At 43.8% G+C, this 27,541-nt stretch overlaps 1 protein-coding gene across 4 annotated transcripts in view; it reads right to left on the reverse strand.

The window, feature by feature from the left end:
* LOC109404578 (nucleosome-remodeling factor subunit NURF301) overlaps window positions 1-27,541 on the reverse strand; it is a 45,306-nt gene that overhangs the window by 1,541 nt on the left and 16,224 nt on the right. For 3 of the 4 annotated variants that reach the window (XM_062853178.1, XM_029879064.2, XM_062853179.1), the window contains exons 4-17: window positions 22,881-26,839; window positions 22,689-22,818; window positions 21,871-22,296; window positions 21,482-21,817; window positions 20,973-21,349; window positions 15,767-17,000; window positions 15,520-15,680; window positions 2,570-3,023; window positions 1,880-2,505; window positions 1,569-1,819; window positions 691-846; window positions 459-626; window positions 187-382; window positions 37-121 (exon numbers count right to left, since the gene is read on the reverse strand). In XM_062853178.1, the coding sequence (XP_062709162.1) occupies window positions 37-121; window positions 187-382; window positions 459-626; window positions 691-846; window positions 1,569-1,819; window positions 1,880-2,505; window positions 2,570-3,023; window positions 15,520-15,680; window positions 15,767-17,000; window positions 20,973-21,349; window positions 21,482-21,817; window positions 21,871-22,296; window positions 22,689-22,818; window positions 22,881-26,839 (8,559 nt within the window). The remainder of the gene's footprint in view (window positions 1-36; window positions 122-186; window positions 383-458; window positions 627-690; window positions 847-1,568; window positions 1,820-1,879; window positions 2,506-2,569; window positions 3,024-15,519; window positions 15,681-15,766; window positions 17,001-20,972; window positions 21,350-21,481; window positions 21,818-21,870; window positions 22,297-22,688; window positions 22,819-22,880; window positions 26,840-27,541) is intronic. The other variant, XM_062853180.1, reaches the window with a different exon arrangement.

The following is a 27,541-nucleotide window of genomic DNA, read 5'->3' on the forward strand; positions in this document are numbered from 1 at the left end:
AAGAATGCTTATAAGGAAAATCCATACAGCACTTACCCATTGGTTCCTTTATTACACGATAGTAGTCCGGTGCTTCATCCGGATCGACCGGTTCCATGAAAGGCCATGCACTTTTGTGATGCTGAAACATGAAAATCGCACTTTCGTCAGTTTCCTTACTGGAAACAATATTCCCATCAAACTTACCTGAATTTGCTTAATTAACTTTTTCAAGTTATCAAACTCCTTCGCACTCAGCGACTTCATGTTGGCGAAATTGACCGAATTGTTGATCTGACAGTTGGGGCAAATGTACTCATCGATGAACTCCGCCTCACTCTGCAGAATTCCCACGCAGCGCCCATGGAACCAGTCTTGGCATTTATCACAGCAAATGTAAAATCTGTAGCGCAGGGAAGATCATGTTAGCCAATTCTGTATGGTGTGAAATGGTCACTCACTGTGTAGAGAATACTTACTGGGATTCATCATACGGTTGTTTGCACAGACAGTACAATTCTTGCGTCTCGCGAGCATGCTTGCATTCGCTACACACGAATTCGTTGATTTCCTTCGACTGCTCCTCGGAGATTCCAACGCAGTCTCCATGGAACCAATTATGGCACAGGTCACAACCAACGTAGAACCTTTAGGAGTTATGAACAATCATTATTCAATTCTTGACTGAGATACAAACTAGCGAATTCTTACTTGGTATTATCGTACGGCGTTCGACACAAGCAAAGAATTTTCTCCTTTTTCTTTGATGCCTTCTTAGCGCTCGCTTTGGATGACTTCTCCGCTTTAGTCGAGCCTGGTGCATGCTTTGGCGTCTTTTGGTTGTCTTTCGATGCGGACGCCGAATTTCTTGAAATCAATTCGAAATTGTCAATTACTGGGGAGCTCGATTCTTAAGAACAAATTCAACCATATACCACGAGTATGTGTACCCCTGTCTTCAATCTTCTCCCGTTTCGTTTCGTGAAAATTTCAAGCTCCGTTTGGGAAAAAATTGGTCGCAGTGATGGAAATACCCGACACGGAATAATAAAAAAGCCCCGTTTTTCAACTGAATGATGTTTTGAAGGGGATTTCATACATCGAAAGCTGATGAAAGCATTCCAAAGAGCAGACAAATGATGAGCGAAAGGTGGTTGCAGGACTACAGCAAACAAGTTGTGTATTATCATCCTTTTAGCATTATTTGTTAAACTACTACAAGGGATCAGTATCGCTCAGCAATGTCACAATAGATCAAAAAACTGGTCGCAGTTATGGAAATACCCGACACGGAATAAAAAAAATCGCTCAGCAACGACACCGAAATGATTGGATTAACGAGAAGCATTGACGAATGCGATAAATGCTTCATGGAGTCGAACGGTACAGAGTGTGAAAGAGAAATTAAAAAAGGCAGTGTGAAGAGAGTATGATTCCTCAAACGCAGGAAAGCATGAATCGGAACGATATGTGGAGGTTCTATGCAACTACAGGTGGTCCTCTACGTTTAAAAGGCGGGAAGTAATGCCACGTGGTACCCTAAGCTGCTCACGCGGTATATAGTCGATCCATTATAATAAATATCTTACCTTTTCTTGGCGTGGGAGCCCTTCTCGGTAGGTGTCGAAGGTGCTCCCGTTGTCGCTGCCGCCGCCGCCCCCGCTGCCTGCTGTTTCCCGCTGTGCTGTTCCTGTTTGGCCTGTTGATGTTCCTGCTTGCATCGTGCTGCCAGTTCGGCGGACAGTTCCTTCTGAATTTGTACCTGTAATTCCCGTTCGAGATGAGATCGCTTCTTGAGAATGTCTTTCTTCAGTTGCTCTTTGTGGCGGTTCAGTTGAGCCTAGGAAAAGGTCGTACCATGCATAACCGATTCTACCGATAGATATAGCGCTATACATACCTGCAACTTGTTCTGTCTTTGCTGTTGCTGCAGTAGAGCCTGTTGTTGTTTTCGCCTCTCGTTGCTCTTGCGAGCAGCTTCCGAGCGAGCATTGGGGACAGGTGCCGCCGTCGTCGTCGTCGTCGTTGTCGTCGTGTTCTCCAACGGAACTGGCATTTCCCTTGCCTCTGCACTCTCGGCACAAACAGAGGCCAACACGGCCGCTGCAGCAGCCGCCGCCGAAGCAGCTACCGACGCACTCGTGGAATCGCTATGTGAGATCGTTCGCTTTTTGGCGGAACTAGGCCCTTCGCCGTCCTTGGGAGCAGTATGATGAACTTTCCGCTCAACAGAGCTAAGAGAACTTCCGCCGGATTTGGTCGGTCGTCGCTTGGGAGTGTCCATCATCCACTCGTCATCGTCGTCCTCCCCTCGATGAGATCGTTTCTTCGACTTTACCGGAGTGCTGTGGTGGTGGTGCTGGTGATGTTCCCGATTCGAACTCAGGTTGCTGTAGTTATGCTGCAGAGCAATGGCCGCCGATCGGTCGTCGGTTTTCATTTGCTTTTCCTGGTACCGTTGCAGATTCAGCAACTTCTCCTCAATCTCCGGATTCAGGTTTTCCTGCTTCAAGGCATTTTTGATTGCTGGAATATAGGAATACGTGAATTTAGACAGATTACATATCATAGAATACACGAAAGGACTTACTTTGCTGAATGTAATCCGGCGTTACCACAAATGAATCATCCTTCTCGTCACCTGGCCGAGCTTCTTCATCAGAGGGAGCACCCTCTTCTTTTACAGGTTTTACAACTTCTTCAGCTGGTGTTTCATTCGTTACTGGCTCCGGTGGTAATTGCTCCTCCACCTGCATCGGTTGTAACTGGGGTTGCGGAGATGCCACCTGCTGCTGCTGCGGTAATATCCGTATCACATTCTGCTTGCTCAGATTGCTTGCCAGAACCTTTTGCAGTTCCTTTTTGACCATGGGGTTGATGGCCGCATTATTGCTACCGTTGATAACGATGTTGGACAAGATCTGCGGTTTATTGTCATTGCTGCTGGTGCTGGCCGCGGTTTTGATAGTCGTTGTGAGCGAGCCCGAAACTGGAAGCTCCGAGTCCTCCACAGTTGGTGTGGTTGTTGTTACCGTCGAGTCGGCCTGCAGAACATAATTTGAGCGTGCTGAGTGGAGTGCTTCAATGTTTACCTAGATTTTGTTAAACCAAGAACATCCATACTCGGTGCAAACAAAAACTCTGAAACAGTCCACCAATTCTATCATAACATAACCCCATCTATGTAGATTCCCCGCAAAAAGTTAAAGTGGGAACTCATCGGGAAAAACAGCGAAAGCACTAAAAATGTGAATCGAAACGATATGCGAAGATTTTTCAAAACACCATCTGTATTGCACATACCTTTATCCTCTACTTTTTCTCAAAATCCTGACTCTATCATAGCCTCATAGACGTAACACTTCGTAAATTTTTCGATTTAAATCATAGCCACGGAAACATGTTCACTAGGGTGGCCCACACTTATATGAAAAACAAAAATTTCGAAAAATGCCAAGTCTTACCTCCTAAATCAGTTGTTTTGAACTCCCAGAAGCTACGTTCAAAATTTGAGCAAAATCGGTTGAGCCTAAGGGGGCGCTCAAAACGCTTGAAGAAGAGACGAATGCCGAGTACGGTAAAGTCTCTCTAAACAAAAAAAAAAAAAAAAAAAAAAAAAACGCTTGAAGTTTGTATGGGAAAAGTTGGCCAAATGTATGCAGAAATTTTAAGTTTTCGAATTTTGCCGCTAGGTGGCGCTGTAAGCGTTCAATAAATAAATCCTTTGGCATTTGTAGGTGACTATATACCAAACAACTTTGTCGAAGACCGCAAAGTGATCCAACGTCTGCGAAAAAAGTTATACCCTAGGCAAAGTGAGGCAAAGAATTGAGATTTCATTATTGATATTATTCCTTTACATGTACTGGAAAAATATTAATAATGTTTCACCTTACCTTACCCAGGGTATAACTTTTTTCACAGACGTTGGATCACTTTGCGGTCTTCGACAAAGTTGTTTGGCATATAGTCACCTACAATAATACCAAAGGGTTTGATTATTGAACACTTACAGCGCCACCTAGCGGCAAAATTCGAAAACTTAAAATTTCTGCATACATTTGGCCAACTTTTCCCATACAAACTTCAAGCGTTTTGAGCGCCCCCTTAGGCTCAACCGATTTTGCTCAAATTTTGAACGTAGCTTCTGGGAGTCCAAAACAACTAATTTAGGAGGTAAGACTTGACATTTTTCGAAATTTTTGTTTTCCATATAAGTGTGGGCCACCTTAATAGGCTAGAGAGAGTCAACCAGATGATGATAGTGAGCAAACGCCAAACTCGAACAAAAACGATGCAAGCGCCACGAGTGAGAAGTTGGCCAACTAACAAGTTTTAAAATAGATCGTTAAATCGGTGTACGATGAGAATTATCGGAGTGTTACGTCTGTTTGTGTGTGATATATTCTGTTTGTTAGCTTTTACGCAATAATACTGCCCAATTTTCAATAATTTGGTTTGAAAGGGTTTAAAACATGTTTGATCGTTATAACAAAGCCTTGCCGCGTTGATGCATGACTCTGGTGCGGTCTACCTTGCTACCGTGCTACTCGTCGGAATCGAAAAATGTAGAAAGTAGTGAGATAAACGACTTCGCAAGGAATGGGTTGACTAGGTCTCCGTCAAGAAAGGCGGATACCGGAATAGATGATTGTGTGCACAGTGCAAGCGTAGGGGACCCCATTGCGGCCCTGGCCGGCGCTCCAAGTGAAGTAATGGATAGAGACCATGATAAGCTCAGGACCAGCCTTCAAACTTGCAAAATCTGCTCTCGCAGCGCCAGAAGAGCGTTAACCGTAACCCAGAAACAAAAAGGTAACAATGTCATCGCGATTAATCTGCTAGTTTTACAAGAATTGAGTGGTGTTAAGTGTAAGGTGCGACTTGCTAATCCGAAGGTAATGAGTTTGACACTGAGAGCGACGAGAGCTATTTTTTCCCTAATAGAGGCAAGTCGCATAAAATGATTGATCACGTCGCAATACAGTACACATCGTTTATCGCTGTAGATATCGCTTCAGCTCATACAGCGTAATCCTTGTTCTTTCAGTGCACGTATATCGCCTCCACTTTTGCACGCAAAAGGCATATTTGCAACATTTTATGCGATGATACTTTTACGGTTAGTTGAACGCATAACTCGGTTGTAAATTTCGTTATGCGTGTAAGTTGGTTGTCTGGGTCAGGTTTCGTCAGGGACGGTAGTCTGAGGCTTGACAACTCCTCCCCTCTTCTGCAAGTCAGTCGTGTACTTGTCGGTTGAGAATAGGACTACTAACCCTAATTCAACGTGTCAAGCGACCCGTGCCAAGGAATGAGTGATCGATGGTGTGTAAAAGATGTTCGATCGTTAACGGAGCCTGTGGGGCACCTGGGCACCAAAGGTTCCGAACCGAAGTCTACCCAGACGAAGGCCCCAAAAGTGTAGCGGTAGCCTTACGACAAGCAATCGTGGAGGCGTGTGAGGCAGCTGTCAGGTGAGGAGCTACCAGGCGGCGTTCGCAAGGTTAGGCGACTGTTAGCCCAGAAGGTCGGTAGTAAAGCCGGCAAGTTTGACCCCAACCAGGCGTCTCGGAAAGACGGGAAGGGTGGGCATGAAAAGGGAACAGACCTTCAGGAACCGCAAGTTGGGGCGGGTCAGGAGGAGGACGCCCCTTGTACCATAGTTGAGCGGAAGAAGAAGAAACCGTAGGACGAGTAGGGGCATCAGGTCTAAGAAACATAGTAGGGTAGATACCAAGCGCGAGATGCGTGACGCGGGTGAAGAGTCCAAGTACTCGGAAGTCTTGAAGGCGATGAGGAGCGACGACAAGTTCGTGGATTATTCGACGTACTCGTTTAGATGGAATGATCCTCAAGCGCGACAAGGAACGCAAGGGCGCCGTCTACAAAAATCTGACGGAAGAAATCCTTGGCGAGGGCGTTGAGGTTAGGGCCCTTACAGCGGAGGCGACTCTAAAGGTGAAAATCCTAGACGAGATCACGAACGCAGAAGAGCTCGTCACGGCATTGTGGTAAAAATACGTGGTGCAGGTGGCAAGCGCAACCGTTAGGCAATGGAAGGGTCCGGCAGGGACACAATTGGACTTGGTACAGCTACCAGTGACGGACGCTAGCAAGTGAAGTTCAAGGTGGACTGGTCAATATTCCAACTGACTTTGCACGAGCCACCGAAGTTTTGCCTCAGGCGTCTGGAACCAGGAAATAAGTCATGGACTATAAAGAGCCTGACAGGAGCAAGCCATGTAAGCGATATGGCGGCGAAGGTCACAAGGCACAAGGCTGTACGAGTCCACGCGCGTGTTTGATTTGTTAAGGAAAATCCGCGAACAGCAGGCACCCAACGGAAGGTCCAAAGTGCCCAGCCTTCAGAAGAGCCACATATGATAAATCACAGTGCAGGTAACGCAGCTGAACATGAACTACTGTGACGCAGCTCAACAACTGCTTTTATCAGACTATTTCTGAGTGAGGACGGACATCGCCACCATAGAGAACCCATACCGAGTAACCATCGGCAGCGGCAATGGATCACTAAAACGGCCGCTATGAAATGAACAGATAGCGTCACCGTAGCCTTGTGTGTTTGATTGCTGTCACTGTGTGACAGTCCATATACGGTGGTGCTTTGGTTTTGATGCGGTGAGTAGCGGAAAAGTTGGCTTCAATGATCCATTGGGTCGCGGATGGACGACGAGTAAATACGGGACTTGGTGTCTACTACCTATGAGGGTTTCGCGGTCGCCAAATAAACGGGGTCTTCTTCTGTAGCTGTTATGCGCCTTCGCGGTGATCGTTCAAGCAATTTACGCAGATGCTGGACTGTATGACGACCGTGCTGACATGGCAAAGGTCGATGATAATAACGGGTGACTTCAATGCCTGGGCCGTGTGATGGGGAAGTCCTTTTATCCCGCTAGATGTCGATCTAACTAATGCCGGTACCGAAAGTACCTTTAGTCGGAAAGGAGCGGAGTCGATTATCGACGTTACTTCTTATAGTTCTGGCCTAACAAGTAGTTCGAACTGGAGGGTAGACGATGGCTAAACTCACAGCGATCACCTGGCGGTTCGCTACAGTATCGCTTACAACAACAGAAGGCAGCGGGTAGGGGATGAAGCTGCTAGGCCAAAGCCAAGCTCTCGTACGTGGGAGACATCATACTTCAACTACGAGGTAATTAGGGAGGAGCACCGCCGTGAGCGAAACGTACTCAGTTTAAGCGTTGACGAGTTGGTAACGTGCGACGCGACTATAACTAGGCAAGTCCACCCTAAAAATGGGAGACTCCTGGCATAGGGGGTTGTGGGGCAAGATGGCCACCCTAAGCTCAGGCGCCTTGGGAGTATATACTTTCATTAGAATATGGCTATTTAACACTCATTCCCTTTGTTTCATGTCTTTTCTATCTTATTAACACAAAAAAAGCATTTTATTTTGCACTACCATTGCAAAATAAATTCATTTGAAAAATGTTACTTTCGACATAGAATTTTTGCCATATGGGGCAAGATGGCCACCCCATCGGGGCAAGACGGCCACAGAGCTAAATTTTTACAATTAGTATGTTTTAATCCCTAAGCAACGTTCAATAAACCAAGGTCGCATTATCCGCAACGCTTTGCCTACAGATGGTGTAGTATTTGCCACCATTTTCTTTATGATAATGTTTGAAATAAAATTGATAGAAATTTATTTGGAAATGTTCTATGATTTGGTCTATTTTTTCAGCAAACTTGTTTTTCTGGAAACGATTTTAGATACATCACTACACTTTTCATGCACTATACTGTAATTCAACGTCTTGTAACGAACCCTTATAGCGGTTTTAGCTACGATTTTCCATCCCTGTGCCCAGGCTTGTCCGCACTGAGCGCATGAAAATTCTGCTCTTTGGATTTACACCATCAAGCACATCATAAATTATAATTTTTTTCATCTTAAGCGCGCAAAGAGATTTTCACCCGGGTGAAAACACCCTAGTGAATTTCACTTTGAACGGCCCGTGCGGCGCTGCGGTGCGGTTTTTTGACAGTTCGAAATGACATTTACAATATTTCAACATCCTTCTATCTGATGAGATGAAAAGATTCCTAATTTATGATGTGCTTACCCCCGATTTCTTCACCCTGGCTTAAGCGTTAAACCAGGTTTAACTATATGGGTAAGCCTGGCTTACCGGTTAAGCCGAGGTGAAGAAATCGGCCCTTAGGGGCGATTTCTTCACCCTGGCTTAAGCGTTAAGCCAGGTTTAACTGTATGGGTAAGCCTGGCTTACCGGTTAAGCCGAGGTGAAGAAATCGGCCCTTAATGGTGTAAATCCAAAGAGCATAATTTTCATGCGCTCAGTGCGGACAAGCCTGCCTGTGCCAAAATATTCAATGAAACCAATCACCGTTCAACAGCAAATAACTTCAAAGTATTTCTGAGGTATCATCTCCATCGTAATTAATTTTAACAGCTTCAACAAAAATGAAAAGCAATTTTCTGTGGTTTTGCAATATCTCTAAACATCAATAACAGTTTTAAGGCTGCTTTAGTTTGATTTTTGGATGGCGACATAGGCCTTACCACAGGTGGCCATCTTGCCCCGAATGATTACGATATGTTTATCATTTTTTATATGACATAATTAATTTAAAACATTGAAATTTTATTGTCGAGGCTGAACAACAGTCACATAGAGTAAAGTGGGGCAAAAGTTCGAGTGGGGCAAGAGTTTCTTTTGAAGTTTTTGAGCTTAATTCAAATTATATCTTTCGGGTGTCAAGGTTGTTCGAAACCTTTTTGTAAAAGAGTCTTTCACTCCAAAAATTATGAAAATTTATCACTATTTCGAAAAGTTATGACAAAATGTTGGTTTTTGATCAAAAAATTGTAATATGCGATGGTCCTTCCAACGCATGGAATGGAATTGTAATGAAATCGAATTCGATATTTTATTTTGGGGCGTAACTAGGTATATCTTGAAGATGCTTTAGCATGTATAACTTTTTGCAAAAAAGATTTGGAAATCATATTTTACACATAGTGGGGCAAAAGTTCGAATTGTGGGGCAAGAGTTCGAGTCATGTGGCAACTTTAGGTGAAACCCTAGAATTCTGCAAATTGTACATATTATCTCTAAATTTTATGGAATCAGTGAGAAAATTCGATCAAAGTTGAAAAAAAAAAGTTGTTTTATCTGAATTTGGCGGAAAACTACTAATTTTGGGTGAAGTAAATTTAACCCTGATTTAGGTAAAATCCAGATCGAACTTTAAAGTGTATTCCAGTTCGAACATCAAATTTTAATTGGTTTTAAGTATTTCAATTACCAAAGTGTCGAAATAGTGTGCTACGGTTAGCGAAATACCACAAACACTAGATTCGAACTTTTGCCCCAGTGGTGGGGCAAGAGTTCGAATTAGACACACACATACAAAAAGTGTTGTAACTCAAAATTGAAAAGACATTTGGCGTAACTTTATTCAGCAAAATTTTAGCTCATGGATGGTAGAATCACCACACGGTATTCATTTATTTATATCTGTTTCGTTTTCTTGAAAAAAAAAATGGATTTTCGACTAAGGTCGAACTTTTGCCTTACTCTATAGACACCATTAAAAATAATTTTTAAAACGATGTTATTTCATTATTAATCCTTAAAATCAGATGACCTGATACTATAAGAAAACACTGTTTATGAACACTCAAACTTCAAACACTATTTTATAGCAGATTTTTCAAACTAATAGTAACTTTTTCGCACATTATAAACATAAAGCATTGTTTATAATCACAACCCATGCAGAAAATATTTTTGTGTTGCGAGTTAATGCTCAAAAGACAGGGTGGCCATCTTGCCTCATATGGCCATCTTGCCCCACAACCCCCTACTGGTGGGCACAAGCGATTACAGACCTGCGCCGCGCTTGCCTAAGGGTTAGGCGGCTGATGTAACGGGCCCGAAATGAGGAAAACCGAAATGAACGACGGGTGGCGTTCGCCGCTGCCAAAGTCGCACAGAAGACTGAAATAAGGGCATACCAAAAGGCTAAAAAGGCCTACTTTAAGGGTCTCTGTCAGAGTGCCAATGCGGATCCGTGGGATGTTCCGAAGTTGGCCTTAAAAGTAGCTATTGCAGAGGCTCCCGGAATGTTCAGGACTGCTATGTAAAAATGCCTAGACATGGGAGTTTTCCCAGAGGTTCGGAAGCGGCAGAGCCTGGTACTATTATTAAAGGCGGGGAAACCCTTGGAGAAACCACCCGGAGACCCGTCGGTATAGTGACCAATATGCTTTATCGACACGGAGGGGAAGGTGCTCACTTTAAGGCACACCAGGGGGTGTAAATGGTCTATCGAGTTACCGGTTCGGCTCCCGCATAGGGAAGTCGACCGTAGACGCTATCTTGTCGGTTACAAAGACCGCCGAGATAGCGCTACAGAACGCGTTCCACTCGGCGGCTATTGCCGCTGCACTCTTGGGTCTGGGGATATTCGGGTACTTGTACAAGATTCTCTGAAGCTACTTCCACAATCCAGAACTAGATAAGGCTGGATCGGAAATGATTTCACATAATCTCAAGAGTCCCGAAAAGGTTCCATCCTGGGCCCGTTGTTATGAAATGAGGTGTTAAGGTCAACGTTCCCAGTGATTGTGACAAGGAACTATATGACGTGACATTTTAGCGCGAGTCTTCAAGTATTAGGTATGGCAAAATAAGCTACAAGGGGGAAGAGGTGCTAGAATTCGGCCAAAACATGATATGTCATTTATGAATGCCCCCAATGTTCTTTATTATGTAACACACATTCCACGTTCGCAGTTAAAAATGGCCTTTTACGTAACGATTAATTTATAGAGGCACTAAACAAAGTATTCTCTTCATACGCGCCAACTTGTGACGTAGTGGGGGGCAAGTTCTCTCAAAATCAATGAAATTCGGAAAATATCGACGCAGCTCCTCTTATTTAGTCATATTATCGTGAAAATATCATACATTCAGCTGAAAAAGATGAACATTGTCCAATTTTGGAGAGCTTCGCCCCCAACTACGTCACAAGTTGGCGCCTATACTGCCTATGATCGCATATCAGTCCCATCTTTGCTGGGTTTCCTATTCATATGGGACAACTATGCGATCATGGGCAGTATAATTCTCTTCAACCCTCTATTTAATATTTTGCTTCATAATCATTCATTTATTTCAGATTTTCAAACTGTTCAGAATATGGAGCTGTATATAATATGGGTCTCACACGGTATTTCGACATCATTTGTACTTACCTTTAGTTCGTGGTAAACACTTCCAGAACTATTTTGTTTCACAAGGCGGAAAAAGCTCAAACTTGGTATACGATTAGGAGGACAGAGACAAACAAGTAGTAAAGTAGCCACACCACTCTTTAAACAACGATTCAAGTTTCGTTTTGCACAAAGTTTCAGCAACACTGCAACGTTTCAAAGATCAAAAGAATCCTCTCCCTGCAGCTTCGAAAGTTTAACGTTTCAGCTTTGCAAATTCTTCATCATCTGCTCACAGTGTCAGCACATCTTCCAATTTGAATAATTCTGCCTTTAGCTTAAATCCCTCATTATTCCTAACATGGTATTTAGTTAAAGAGATGTTTACGTGTTAGTCAACAACCCATTATAGCTTCTTAGCTTGTTCGAACATAAACCAAAATAGGAACCAATAGAAAAACGGAAAACTTAAAACAAAGAATCTCCACCTCCCGTACAGGTTCGATCAACAATTAGTACAACATATTTCTAGGCGATCAATCAAATGTGGAGCGTTTGACAGGAAATTTTGCTTGCGGCCTGAAAAGTATGGACGAACGGCGGTCTCAACAAGAAATAAACGAAGCTTACTGAAACAACAAAACTTAAGCGTCACTAGATGTTGATTTGTGTTTTCTACTAATTAGTTGTTCAGAAGAAAGGGCAAAAATAAATTAAATTATGTCGGAATAATCAAAAATACACCATTTCATCGTGCTTTTGTTAGAAATACATTTTGTTCAATTCGTTTTATGCATAGTTTGGAAACGTTTCGCTTTCGGTTATTTCCTCGTTGGAAAGCATCGGCCTCGAATGGCCTACATCTGACGGAAAGTCTCGCGACGTGGAATGGAACCCGGGATAAAGAAGAATAGTTTGAAAGAAAATCCAATGAGCTTTGATCCTACAATTTTGAACAAACTAATAAACTAACTGAGAAGTTCGATATTAAACCAAAGGCATATTATATCTTTGTTTGTTGCTGCATTCGTGTGCATTATTCTCTTGGTTTGGTTCTGGCTTTCGAGATGATCTGATTGAGAATTCTTTTGCTCTTTTCCTGTAGTTGGAAGACAGAGCTCGCGCTTGTTCCGATGTCTGAAGACTCGTCAAAAAGTCGAGTCCAAAAGAATCTGTTTTTGCTTTTACTAGAAACTTGCTTGTAAACTGTGTGTGGCTTCTTTTCTGCTTGCTTCGAATCGATACCCAAAAGGGTTCGATCTAAGGGCAATTGTTATCGGAAAAGAAATAAAAACTAGCAGAATTATTAACTCATTTAATATGAAAAGCTTTCAATTTTATTTCGTTTATTACTTTTCTTCATTTCTTCATTCGTTTCAAATGTACACTTTTTATAGTTTTCTGCCTAATCAGGATGATGTTACACAATCGACGCCGTTAACATATTTTGTTCAATTTAGCAAAATGGGAAACTTAATAAACAGATAGCCTAACCTAAGCCGAATGTTTTCTAAGATTTTTTGTTTGTAATGGAATTCCGGCATTTCTAAAAATTGAAAAGTGATGAGCAATAACTCAAAAGCAAAAATTTACAAAAAAAAAAATGAAATTCGTTAACATTTGATAAAACCAAATAAAATAAATGCTGATTTGATGTCGCAACATTTTCCCTTTGTTTTCAATTTGAATATTCTCTAAGCATCGAACAACGAATCTCTTAATTTTCGTATCTTCCCGAATGTCTCATTCCGTTCTTTCAAATGCACAATGAATAGGTATATTTTCAATTTATCTCTGCCGTGTGGAGAATGTCGTTTGTTGCCCAACACATCCCAAGGAGATGTGGGGGCTAATCAGTGCTGGTTGCTCTCGCTTTCTTTTTTGCGCTCGACACAAGCATTCGTCGATAATTTAATTTACTTTGTTTCACTTTCTTTTGAAAAACCACTTGATTGGATTGGAACTGTTATGTTGTTGTTATAGCTACTGTGACGTGACTCAGTCGCACAAACTCGCATTGCAATTGATGCGAGCGTTCGTTTAGGAAACGAATAATGATGGAAATAGTTTGTTTAATCTCTACTAAGGATACTTTTGTTTTTTGTTGATGTTTGTTGTTTTATCACTAGAAAATTCCTTATTACTCGTATCATCTAAATTGTTTTAGGTGCTAGTTTTTTTTTTTGTTTAGTAAATTATTTGCAGTTGTGTTGAGGGAAATACGATATTGACTAAATATTTGTTACGATGTTTAAATCTAAGTTTCAATTTGATTGTAATGCCTCTTTCTGAAAGTTTTTTTCCTGCAATTACTATTGCAGGCGGTTGTAGTGTTGTATTTCTTTCGTAGTGATAGGCATTGACAGGATGACTCTGCCACAGTTGGAGTTTTATGTTATAAAGTGGGAGATGCTTCCGAGTGGATTATAACATTAGTCAGGATTGTGGAGAACTGGGAATGTAGCTTAACAGCTGTGCTTGTAGAGATAGAATATGGAACTTTGCCCAACTTGTTGGAGCGAAGAAAACCAATCGTAAAATGCTGTCCATTTTCATTGTTCAGTCTTAAGAGATGCATTATTTATAGGCTTTGTTTACTGTTTGTCATGGAATATTTGGAATTTGTTGCCAAGGAAAGATATAGTAAGCTGGACTCAGGACCGACCATAAATCAATAGTATGAATAAAATGAAATTGAAAATTTCTAAGATAATTTAATGGCAACTATTTCTGTACCGTGATTGTAGTTCAAATCGATCATATGCCTTAGGAACTTAAAACGGTACACATAATGTGTCAATGATACACAGAAACGCGAAACTTGTGTTGAAATTTTACAGCAACTCTTGTCTTTTCAAATTATTTTATAAAGGCATCGTGGTTGTTCATAACAAAGTCGTATGAGTTAGAAGCAATAAATTTTGATGAATTACATTTTAGGCAAGAAATACCTACTTGTAAAAAATGTTTATAATTCTTTTAAAGAACATAGAAGAGATCAACGGCTCTGGCGACGTCTATAAAGGCGTTTATCCAAGAAACAGTGGAAACAACAAGCAATATGTGATAAGTACCGCTCACCGATCCACACGCAATGGGTGATTCGACGAGGAATGTCAATGGGTGATTAACAAAAAGCAAGAGCACAAGTGAACACCGCAGCACAAAACGGCAGTACGAAGAGTGTTATTACTGAAGTGCAGGAATATGTGGGATGGAGCGATATGCGGAGGTTTTTTGTAACTCTCTGTGATGCGCAGCGAAGAACTGCGCCATGGCCTGCGAAGACCGAGAAGGAAATCGAAAATCAACGAACATGGTGCTTCAGTAAACTATACGCTGTAGCCGTCAAGGTAAACAAGGTAAGGTTCCTATGACGTTCATTCTTTATTCGCTTTCAATTGCACCACGATGTTAGGACTTATTTGTTTGCCAAAGCCGAACTTCAAAGGTTTTTACCAGCATGTGTGATAAGTACTGCCAAAAGTTTCAACACAAGCTCCCAAGCCTTTCTTACAAACAATTAATATTGCATGATTGTGAACCTAGGAACAAATATGAGGAAGTAGGATAAACGGAAAATTGGAGCAAGTCAAGCCCCTCACTGAATAAATGAATGTTGGACAACTGGGAAAATAATGAGATTATGCAATTTCCGTAAATTGTTTTGCTGTAACAATTGATTGCTATTCTTCTGATATTTTGTACAAAGAAAATTGAAGCGCTCGTCACAATATACGGCGGGAACGAAAGTCGTCCCTCTACTTAGAAGTAAGATTTGGTTACACTTTATGTTCGTAGATAGATTTGGTAATCGTTAAATTAAAAAAAAAACAGGTTAAAAAACTCAGGACACGATTTACATAGCAGCTAAGATTAAAAAGGACATCGACCCGAAATTGCTTTGCCGTGGCGGCGGCGTGGATTTGAACCCACAGACTAGGTCTTCTGTCTACAATGTTAGCAGAAAGTTCAGGCAGCACGATTGCTTCTCACCGCCTTCGAAGGTACACCGCATCCCATATACTGGTTTAGAATTTGTTGAATGCTTTCCTAGCAAAGCGCGTCTAATCTATATGTACAATACTGTTGATCATAATAAGGGCACTATATGTACAATAAGCCTAATCTCTTTCTTTTCCCACTGGGTAATCCCAACGGGAAGCAATCGTGCGTGCCACACCCACAATACGTTACACCAGTCCCATCAGATGGGTCCATGAAAATCTCACGACGTTACAAAAATAAAATTCCAAAATGATAAAATAAAAACCAACGAAAACAGAACAGAAACTCTAGTAACGACTTACTTGCTGGTGGAGCTGTATATGGGTTGTGCCACCGTCGTGCTTGATCTGCACCGGTGCCAATGGCGGAGGCTGTGCGGCAACGGTTTGCTGCTGGGACGGTTGAATGGCCAGGTAGATTTTGGTCGGCCCGAGAACACCCTGCTTGCCGTTCGATTCCTGGGCTGCTCGACAAAAAGAATGAAAGGTCGTTAGATCACGAAATTGGATGTTGAAAAACAAAAAAAAAATCGTTCCTATCGCTATTTACCTTTGAGCAACTGTTGCTTGACCTGCTGCTGCACCAGAGCGGACTGCTGGGGTGTAAACTCGGAGCCTTGCAAACCTTGCAGAACTATTCGCGGGCCCTGCTGAGTTTGTATCACCTGAGCAGTGACACACTTGATGACAGTGCCCGGGGGCTGACCTTGAAGCAAAGTTTGCTCCACCGGATCCAGTTGCTGTTGTTGTTGTTGTTGTTGCTGCTGCTGTTGCTGGGTTGCTGCTGCAAACTGTTGGAACGTGGTTTGCGATCCGCCGGAAGTGGTGAATGCTTGCTGAACGACGGTAGCTTGTGATACTGGTTGTTGGACAACTTGTTGAATGGTGGCTTGCTGAGTGGGAACAGCTTGCATCACTTGTTGAATAGGCTGGGGTTGAACTGGAGCAGGAGGAGGATCAATGGCATTGGCCAAAGGAATGATTTGTGCGGTTCCATTGGGCTGAGTTTTTATGTGGGCAACCACCTGCGCCTGATTGTTGCCCAAGGGTCGTATCAACACTTGCTGGCCATTCAGGTTGGCCAGTTGAAGCTTTCCGCTGGACAGCTGCTGTGTCAAACTTTGACCTTGGGTAAGTGGAGCTGGTTGCGCTTGAATGGTTTGCACCTGTGGTTGTGGGGGTGGTTGGGCAACGGGCTGCTGAATTTGTATTTGAATTTGCTGAGGTTGTTGCGGCTGCGGTGTTGAAGTTACGATCTGATGTACTTGTTGTACTTTCTGTTGCACCTGTTGGATTTGCTGAATCTGCTGGATTGGTTGATTCTGCTGAATCTGAATCGGTTGATTGCTGATGATCTTCTGACCACCAATCATAATCCTTTGCCCACCGATCATGATCTGCTGTCCTGGTGAGGCAACGATCTGTTGCACAACTTTCTGCCCGCCGGCTTGGTTGATGATGATTTGCTGAGGAGAACCAGGTGTGGCGTTCTGGATCAGAATCTGTTTCTGCACAGGCTGACCAGGGGGACTAGTGGCTACTAGAACCTTTTGCGTCTGGACAGGGCTCTGACCGGGGTTGGCTTCTACAACGACCTTCTGCCCAGCGCTTTGTAGCAACTGTTGTAAGTTAGATGGCGTGACTACCTTTTGAACAGGAGTTCCAGTAGTCGTTATTAGCTGACCGCTGGAGGTGATGATTTTCTGAACAGTTCCCTGCTGATTGTTGATGATGATTTTCTGTGGCGTAACCGGCTGTTGCGGTGTCGTGCTAGTAGCTTGCACCTAGGTGATAGAAGGCAAAAATATATAAATGTAGTGGAATTCGAAGGTCCATATAGTCACAGCTGTAAAAGCGTGGATATTCAACATGACCATTCTGAGGGTGACATGTTCGATTTCCATTCGGTACAGGAACTTTTAGAAATGAAAATTTCTTTGACACTCTTATTAATTGACAGGGAAGTAAAATACAATAAAAAACCTTCGAAATAATCTATAGAAAGATGGGACAGTAAAGAAAGTTTAATACTAATATCACAATACTACACGGCCAACTCTTGTAAAAGGGGGTTTACAGAGGAAGAGCAACTCTGCAGGAATTTGGGAACCAGCCTCTGGAACCAGTCGTCGATCCGTTTAACACCGGCAAGCCTGTGAACATCATCCGTCGGATGGAAGGGGCTCTGATCCAGCCTCATCTTCAAAAGACGGTTTTGCTTGACTTGTATTTTCTTCCACTGTGCACAGTCGAACCAAGCAGGGAACCCATACGCCACCGTAGGCCGGAAAACGGTTTTGTAAAGCAGCACCTTAATAGTGGGATGCAGCCTAGAGCGCCTCTTTATGAGCGGGTAGAGAGTTTTTGTGAGAATATCACATTTCCGGATGCTATTGGTTACATGACAGCTGAAGTTAAGCTTCTGGTCCAAGGACACACCGAGGTAACCAACGGTTTCGGACCAAGGAATGTCGACACCGTTGCAGGAAACTTGAGTTTGAGGTAGGTACCTTGAGCTCCGCCGGCGCGTAAATGGCTTTTGACTTAGCAGGATTAACTTTTACCTACTCAAGAATAGCATCCTGAGCTTGTTGTCGTTTGTCCACTACTACATTGGCGTCCCGATGTGGCACTAAAAATCCAGTGTCGTCTGCAAACAATTAGAACCGCACTCCTTCCATTAGGACGATGTCGGCCGAAAAGATGTTGTACAGCGTAGGACTTAGTACGGAGCCTTGCGGTACACCAAACGGAACTTGCATCCGCTCCGAGGTACAGCCATTTACCGAAACTTGGAAGCTCCTGTCCTTCAGGAAGCTACGAATTATCTTCAAAAGCATCAAAGGGAAGTTTCCGAGGTGCATTTTGTGCAGAATCGCATCATGCCATACCGAGTCATACGCCTTTTCAACATCAAGGAGTATCAAACCCGACGAGTTGCCTTGTTGTAGGTTTCGCTTCACCTTCTTCACCAAGCGTACGATCTGGTGGCTAGTTGAATGACCTTTTTAGAAGCCAAACTGTTCGTGTGGGATGATTCTAGTGGTTTCCAAGTGTCTTTCGATGCGGGTCAATATGACGCGTTCGAAAAGTTTACTCAGAGTCGAAAGAAAGCTAATAGGTCGGTAATTTGATGGAACAGTTGCATCCTTATTCGCTTTCGGTATCGCGACTACTATTGCGTGTTTCCATTCAACAGGAAAGTAGCATAGTTTGAGGTATGCAGAGAAGATTTTGGCGAGGATCATTAAACCTTTCCGAGAGGCGCTTCAAAAGCCAGTTGCTGATTCTATCGTGGCCAGGCGATTTCTTGACCTTCAAGTTGCGAATAATATTACCGATTTCCTTAGGACGAACCATCCAGGAGTTGTCGGCAGCTGGCATCGATTGCTCGATCAATTCGACAGAGCGTTTGACAGCATCGGCTGTATCCCTGTCCTCGGCCATCTGGTTGTTATGAGCTTGAACTAGCAACTCATGTCACTCTCTGCTGGATGACTATCATTTGATAGGACCAGGACAGTGCTTAAATCTGAGTGAACTACGACTACGCTACGCTGATACGACCAATATCAGCGCCAACAGCTACTACGAAGGAACACGCTTAAGTGAGAAAAGGAAAACCGATCCCTTGCACTATAATACCGGAATAAAAACCTAGTAGGTATGTATATTCATTGCCGTATACACCGGCGAGTAGAAAGACTCAGAGGCACCTTGTTGCTGAACCATCGTTTCTCACTCTCAGTAATAAATTTGATTGCTCATGCTCCCACTTGCTTCTGAATCATGTCAGCCAATGAAGGCATAATATATTATAATAGCTACCGGTCTTCTAGATTCAAAAGCGTCGGTCAAAGAGGAACTAATTATACTTCGTTTAGGATAAAACGATTCAGTTTTCAAGCACTGGGCTCGGATGAAGGTTAATAGGAAGCAATCAGTGAAGTACTAGATTGAAAGTAGTGAGCTGGATTTTTGTATGGTGAGATCATCAATTCTCCGTTTCTGCAATGAAATGGTGCAAACAGCGTGGGTTATATGATTTCTTGCCTAATTTGATGCTGTTTGAGCAAAAGTTTGGGTAACTGTGTTGTTGAAGTTGTAAGAAATATATAATACAACAACACAGTTAACCAAACTTTTGCTCAAACATCATCAAATTAGGCAAGAAATCATATAACCCACGCTGTTTGCACCATTTCATTGCAGAAACGGAGAATTGATCATCTCACCATACAAAAATCCAGCTCACTACTTTCAATCTAGTACTTCACTGATTGCTTCCTATTGGCTTAAAGTAAGTATTGTATGACGCAATAAACACAAACATAGCACGCCATATGGATATGAATGTAAGGCGTAGAACCAAAAACGATACGGTCAAGACTTCGTGTTTCATCGTGTAGTTCGAGAAGAAGGGACGATCTTGAACGAGTATTAGCTTGAGTGGCTTTAGCGTGATTCGATCATTTCGTTTTGATCGACTGCGTTTGTCGTTTGAAGTGATGGTTAAGCGAGTGTCGTTCGACATTAACCATCCTGAAATTGGCGATTAAAAGTAGAGGTTATGTCGTGAAAATTTGGAAGTTTGAAAGGGAAATGCCAGTTCCCCATCAGTTTAATCATCAATTTTTTGGTAAATTTATCGATAAAATGATTTTTTTAACCCCGATCCCACATTGAATTTTATCTGGAACGACTCAATCACTAAAATACGAAATGGGATTTCACAAAACTTAACCTCACTTTAGGAGGCCAATTGTGCAACTCTGATTCAGAGTACGATTGAACAGAAAGCATTTGAATTAAAATGGAAATGGATGTATCTTTAGAATAACAACCAAAATATTTCAATGGCCAGTGCACAGTGCAACGAAGAAATTTATCTCTGTGGTTGTGAAATACGAGGCAGAAAGCGTTTGTTTTCATTTTACCGATGGGAAAAAGATGATTTATTTGATAAATCAAGCATGCTGCATTCTGCAGCAGTGAAAGCCATCTTTGAAGAGCCACAGAGCTTTTGTGGGGTGTGAATTGAAGGTTGGTTCAACAAGTGAATCTGCCGATGTGAAAATTGAACGGTGATGAAGAACAATTCAGCTAGCTGCTGCTTTGGTACGGTAGCTTCCGTCATACTTGCGTAAGAGCAAAAATTTTCAACTCGTAGGTGGAGTGAAATTGAAACGTGAAATTTCACGTAATTATTCGATTTTCAGCGTTATAGGAGCTGGTTATTGATAGTCTACATCTTTTCGCTTCCATCTGATGAGCCATTGGCAAAGGTAAGTTGGAACATCTGCAATCATTGGTTGTTTTCCGTCTGATATGACGGGAATTAGCGCACATGACAAAGTAGATTTCTACCCCAACTCATGACATTAATTTTCTTTGCACGGATGTAGCAATTGCTTTGCACGAAATTAATATGCTACCAAATGTTGCTTGCAAAACGTAGCGTACTACTACAGATAAACAGACGTAACACCTCGAACATGTTTAAATTCAAGCCATAGTCACACAAACATATTTGCCCAATGCTAAAAGGACTAAGTTTGGCCAACCATCAACTAGGTGGCAGTAGTGAGCAAACGTCAAACTCGAACAAAAACGATGCGAGCGACCTGTGGGTGGGCAGTGGGCCACCTATCAAATTTTGAAAAAGACCGTTAAATCGGTGAAACAGACCTGGCCAAAACATTCGACCCTCCATTTCTCAACCACGAATTCTTTCCTTCCTTCCGTAGAGGGCTTACCTTCTGCACCACCTGCTTCTGAATAATCTGCTTGATTGGTTGCCCGGCCTGATTTCGTACCACTATGCTAGGAGATTTATTTACAATTTGCTGGGTAACCGTAGGCGAACTAACGACCACAGGGGCAGCCTGTTGCTGCTGTTGGATTTGGACTTGCTGTTGCTGTTGTTGCACCTGAATTTGCTGTGGTTGGGGCTGAGCGACCGTAGTGGGAGACGTCACCGTCACCGAGGTGGCTGCTGTGCCGGACGACACCACATTGCCACTGCCGGACGCAGCGGAACCACTGGCAACGGGACTAGCTCCAGCAGCCACCTTGGTGATGATTTTCTGGCCGACCTTTGCGGCAATAGCTTGCTTGCTAGCGGGGTTCGATCCTTCAAGAGAGATAAGAGAAAAACGCAAAACGTAAGCATGGGAACACCGTCGTTCCTGCCGGCCGCCAGCGGCCGTCGAGACAGGAATGATACGTCGTTTATTGTACAACTTGAGAAATCTTTCCAACGTACCGGGAGCAGCACTAAGAACATGCAATTTTCCATCGGCTGTCTGAATGAGCTGCTGGCCGGGGTTGAGACCGCGCACGCTAACCTTTCCGTCGGGGCCACGGATGATCTGGACCTTTTGGGGGCCGTCGGGTTTCGCAGGTGCAGCTGGTGGAGCTGATTGCTGTGCTTGCTGTTGCTGTGGACTGGATGATGAGGTTGCCGTCGCAGCCGGAGATGCACGGGCCGGTTGTGTGATATTCTGTTGAATGACTTTGGTTGTACCGTCGGCATTTTTGACGATGATTCGTCGCTGGACGATTGTTTGCTTGGGTGGAGTCGCACCATCGGATGATTGACCTAGGATGAAGCAAGTGTTAGGTTTTGCAAGATTTTGGTTATAATCCTCTTACCTTGTTGTTTAAGCTCCATCGCTCGCTTTTGATTGTGAGCTGCTCGTTGTATCCGGAGCTGTTGTTCCATTTTTTCGGTGATCTCCTCCCGGGAGGCTTTGCTGGAAATGACGGCCGATTTGTTCTGGACGGGTGTCGACGAGGCATTGTTGGTACTGTTGCCACTGTTGGTCGGTGTCGATGAGTTGGATGATTCGCCGGACGATGATGGAGTCTGGCGGCTAACCGGAAGTTTTCCGGTACTGGTGCGAGTGACATGCTGGGCTTGTGCCGCGGCAATTTTCTCCTGCTTTTCGCCGTACAACTTGATTTCCCACAGTTCCAACTTGTCTTCGTCGATCCACTCTTCGCTGACTTGTGGTTCGGTTTGCTGAGGAGATTCAGCGCGTTTTCGCTTCCGTAACCCGGAACGAATTGATTGCACTTCTGCAATTTGGGAAGAACAAAATGAAAGGTGAGCATAAAGCTTAATTTGATAAAGAGAATTTGAAATCGGTGGAAGGAGCAATTGATTCAGAGAAATTTTGAAGAAAGCATCGAAAGTGGCAATGCTGCAGCATTGGACTAGTCAGAACGTCAAACGTTACGAAATGAAAACAAAACAGACTCGGAGAATAGACGACACCTCGGAAGAACCGATATGTGATGGAAGTGCTGAAATGATGTGTAAAGATAACGATGGTAACGTCTTGACGGATCAACATTAGGTGATCGAAAGGTGGAAGTAGCACTTTGGCAAACATTTGAATAACACAGGGAACGCAAATATTGAGGTGTGTGGATGTTGCACTTAATAAATGAACAGTTTTTGAACTTACCGCGAACCGTCTTTGGCAGCTCTAAGGGGATAACAACCTTCCTGCGCAAATATTGCATCCTTTCGTTGAATATTCCCGCGTATCGGTGCTTCAGAATCTCCAAGGACATAATTTCCGACTCGGTTGTAACCTATCAAAAGAAAATAATGAAACTTTATAACCCGAACTTCCTTTAAAGCAACCGTAACCTACCTGATGCTTTCCGTCGCTTGTGACCGGTTTCATGGCCATGTCGTCCCACCGCAGGCAGGTCCATATGATACGCAGCTGTAACCCGACCGCCGACAGTGTGCTCAAGTTTAAAGTCCTATACAGCCAGCAGGTTTTGAACAGCGGTCTCGCACACGGGTAAGGCCACACCGAGTTGTTGTTCTTGGCCAGGTGATGGAACCCGGCCGCAGATAGGCGACCTCCGTTGCGTGCCAGCTTGAGCAGTTCGTGCATTGGCAACACCATCATCGAGGTAGTTTGCTTGCGTGTCTGGAAATAGTTGACGGCAGGGTATTTCGGTTTCACTGGTCCGACGGCAGCCGCTGGTGATTTGGTTTCGCTTTTGACGACTTTCACTTCCGGTTCCAGTGCCTTGCGCAGATAAATCCTTCCTTTGGTTGAGCTAACGGAATAAACTCGGGTGCTTCCATCCGGAGCGAGTTCCTTTTCTTCGGTTTCTTCCTTTTTAACAGACCGCGATGGCAAGAGGGCAAATCTTCGATTTGGTTTATGCTCTTTTTTCGGCAAAATGATCATTTCATCCTCCTCCTTCACCTTCACCTCCGCTGGGTCTTCGACGACGACCGAATTGTTTTTGCTGCTGCGTGGTCGTCCACGACGAGTGGATCGCGGTTCATCGCACGAATTCTCCGATATGGAATTGGAGTTCTCGTTCAGCTTCAAACTATCGTCCATTTTTTCCGACCCGTTCAAATCCGGTTCCCCTTCGGTGCTGACGACTTCCTCCTTGACGACCATATCGGGAGCCTCTTCGGTTTTGATTTCCACCTCGTTCGTAACGTTGTTGTTGTGCTCCTCGGGCATTTTCGGCGCCGCCATCGATTGTATGAACTGTTCGTCGTATTCAATCAGATGCTGATGCGCTCGGTCCCAGTCGTCGAGGATCGACCGATACCGGTTCATGGTGAAGTTGGCCAACATGGAATCGAAGTTTTCCGCCTTGTACTCGGTCAGTTTCTGCTCCAGGATGGATTTTACACCGGCAATTGTGGGGTTGGCCATGGGAGCCGATTGCATCGTTTGAACTTTCTTCAACAGGGGCAACAGTTCCTCCTTGAGGGCTTGTTTTTGTAGGCATAGAGGTGAATAGCAGAGGCCATTTTCGCAATCCAACGAATAGCACTTGTTTTGCTGGACAAGGGCATTCACATGTTGGTACTTGGAACGCAATGGGAGGATTTTCAGGATCAAGATTTCCAGTTGTTCACCGGTCAACCGAACGGGTTGTTTATTCAAGGACAGTTGATTCCGGATGTTGGAGTTATGGTGACGACTGTTTATAATGGATTGAAGCTGCTTTTCTACACATTCGCCTAGACGCGCTTGAACCGCTTCTGGTTTGTGAATAACATTCACCCCAATGTCTTCTTCGTCTTTAACTTTGGCGAATTTCCGTTCCTCGGCTTCTTTCAAGTCAACCCGTCGCTGCAGCAATCCATCCAGCACTGATGCGGTCTTGGCAATTTTGGGATACAAGATGCGACCACCTGGCGTGGAAAGCGCCTTGGAGACGTCAATTTGGTCGTACGTTTCCGGCACTTGGAATGTTTCCGTTTGATTGAATTTCTCCTCTAACCGGCTGTCTAACGCTTCATTTCCGGTCATGAAATCGAGATCTGTACGGCCTTTTCTTACTAGTTGATACGCTTCGTGTGTTTTTGCGTCGATTTTAAGAAGTTTCTTGTGCACCTCCGCTACAATGGGTATTAGAACGTGGTTCACTTCGTTCGTTTCCCGACTGGGTTTTTTGCCCTTCCTTCGACTGTACGACATCCAAACCCAATCCCACTGACCATGTATCCGATATTCTTCTCCCTTCTGCTTCCAAACCTGATGCCGGAGACCGAGTGAATATTTGACGAAATTGAACGTGCTGCGATTGCGCTCTTCCTCATCGTCGCGTTCTCGCTTCTCTCGCTTTTCGAGTTTCTTCTTCTCCTCCCGCTCGGCGGACGTTATCTTGTACATCTTTGTGTGACCCAGCTGTTCATGCCAAACACTAGCGAAAATCACGCTCCTCATGCACGCCTGCAGGATGCAAAGAATTCGAGCAAAGTCCTTCGCTTTGGTGCAGGCACTGATGGCTCCAATCCACGTTTTCCTCAATTTGGTCCAATTTTGGTGCAGGAAAGGCGAAGCAACTGCCTGCTCCAACGCAATGATGCTTTGTTTGATCGTGGAAATGATCTGCGCCTGGGTGCTGTACATACCTCCTCCAAGCCACTTGAACTCCGAGGCCTGCGTCAGGGAGAACTTGTGTGACAGATGCCGTTTCTTGTCTCGGTCTTCGTTCCGTTGTGGTTTATTCAGCGCAATCGGATTGATCGAGTACTGATTGACGTACGCTTTGAACCCATTTTCCATGCCAAGTTTGAAATGCAACGTTCCGTTGGATATCTGAGACAACTTGTTACGCGTCAATCGCGATTCTTCGTCTTCTTTGGTCAACGAACTTTTCCTCTTCATCTCTTCGGCGCTGAACGTCCGTGGTGTCAACGATCCCGTCTTCAGCCTCGTCACATGTTTATCACCGGAAGCCTTCGAGTCATCATCTTCCTTGCTTGATGAATCGTCACCGTTGGGCTGCTCATCATTTGATTTCTCATCAGATGCCTCACTGTTACCGCCCTCTTTCTGGTCGTCCACATCCATTTTCTCGTCAGCGTCCTTATTCGCTGCCAATCCTTCCTCTTGCATCAACTTCTCTAGTCGTTGATTGTCCAATTCAATGTACGACTTCTTGTTACCTTTCTGCTGACAGGTTATTGTCTCCGTGAGCGTCATGTGCTTTATTATTTCATCCCTCCGCTCATCTATCTCCTTGCAGAGATGCGATTCCAAGTCATCGGGATCCAACTTGGACAGCAAGTACTCAAACTGCTTCACCGTACTGAAATACCAAACCTCCCCCGAATCTTCCGTCTCGATGAAAATTCTCCTTCCAATGAACCAGTATTTCCGTCCATGACGATCATAGCCGAGTAACTCCTGCCTACAAAGCATTCCCTGTTTCTCCTGGGGCGTAATACAGTCCATGACTCCAGAAACCTTATGCAACTTGCACAGATTACACTGCCAGTCTTCACTCGGGACGTCTATCAAGGGTGGATCAACGCATTCCAGATGGAAAACGGCCGGACACGTTTCGCAACACAACAGATCACCCAACCGATGACAGATTCGGCAGTGGTCGTCGTAATGGATGGGACCCTCCTGTAGCATGTCATCGCGCACCGTTGTCGTAACTAAAAATTGATCCGTTAAAAACTGCAGAACCTTCAGACGCTCTTCCGGGGCCACAAAAGGATACTCATTAACCGTGAGTATCTCCAACACCTGCTGATCCAAAGCGGGATCACTTTCAATGTAACTCCGCAACACCTCTGGCCATGTAATGGAATCTATCAAATAGAGTGCTATGTTAACGCTGTCTTTCTGATCCAAGGGCGCAAAATGTGTCTGCTGTGAATCTTCCTCCCGGAGAATCGCCTTCATCAACATGATGTGAATCTCCGTCAACAGAGGACTCTGATCGTCGCATACGATGGCGGCCGCAAAGTCCTCCAACCGGAACGGCGACAACCGTACCAAATTCCGGAACCGCCTGATGATTTCGTAGATCGATGTGCACTTCAGCACGATACTGTTCGAAACGAGCAGATCTTCCGACGATGCCGGCAACTCCAACGGGGGATAACTGCGATCCTGAAGCCACACCGGATCCGGCGATGGTTCCTTCTGACAAATGATCCCCGTCGATGCACTGAAGCTGTGTATCGAAAAGTCCGATTCGGATTCATTCGCCAGGCTGTCTTCGGAATCGCTGGCCGATCGCATGGAGTCATCATAGGCGTCACTTTTGTCACTGTCATCACCGAAATCCGAGCCGTAGTGGTATTCTGACTCGTGGTAGGTATAACCTGTGGAAAATGAATGATTCAAGTTTGCAATAAACCAAACGTTAATGTAATGTTCAAAACCAAACGCTTCGTTTTATGTAGAAATTGTTGGATTTTTTTTGTACATATTTCCAAAACAAATCGACGTAAATGAAAATGATGAGCACTGAAAATGTTCCCAAAATGGTAAATTACATATGTACCGTGCGAGCACAATATTATAGACAGCTCCATATTCTGAACAGTCGGCTAACGCAAAATAGATTTTCCATTTATGAAGCATATATTGAATCGAGAGTTGAGGTGTTAATTTTATTAAGCCCCTCTATTATTCAATCGTTACAAAACATATAGTTTTTGACTGAACTGCGAACGTAGAGAATGTGTTTGTATGGTAAGTGGGGGCAGGATGGGTCACCTAAGAAATGGACCCCTATAACTGTCTGAATATAAATCGCATTTCTCTGTATTCTACCACGACTCTCAGATACACTAGTCAGCTATGATATAAAAGTATAGAAAGGTCATATATTTTGAAACCTGCTTCTTGACAAGCAATTTTCAAAACATGACCCATCTTGCCCCACCTCATTTTTACGGGGGCAAGATGGGTCAGCTATCAGAAAACTCGATTTTTCTCCAACAAAAAATACTATATCTTCTATTTTTTCTCTATACATCTAAGCTTCACACACGTAAAGATTACAAGAGAAAAGTGTTGAA

Source organism: Aedes albopictus, chromosome 2 (assembly GCF_035046485.1).
Source record: "Aedes albopictus strain Foshan chromosome 2, AalbF5, whole genome shotgun sequence".
In the NCBI taxonomy this organism is placed as follows: domain Eukaryota; kingdom Metazoa; phylum Arthropoda; class Insecta; order Diptera; family Culicidae; genus Aedes; species Aedes albopictus.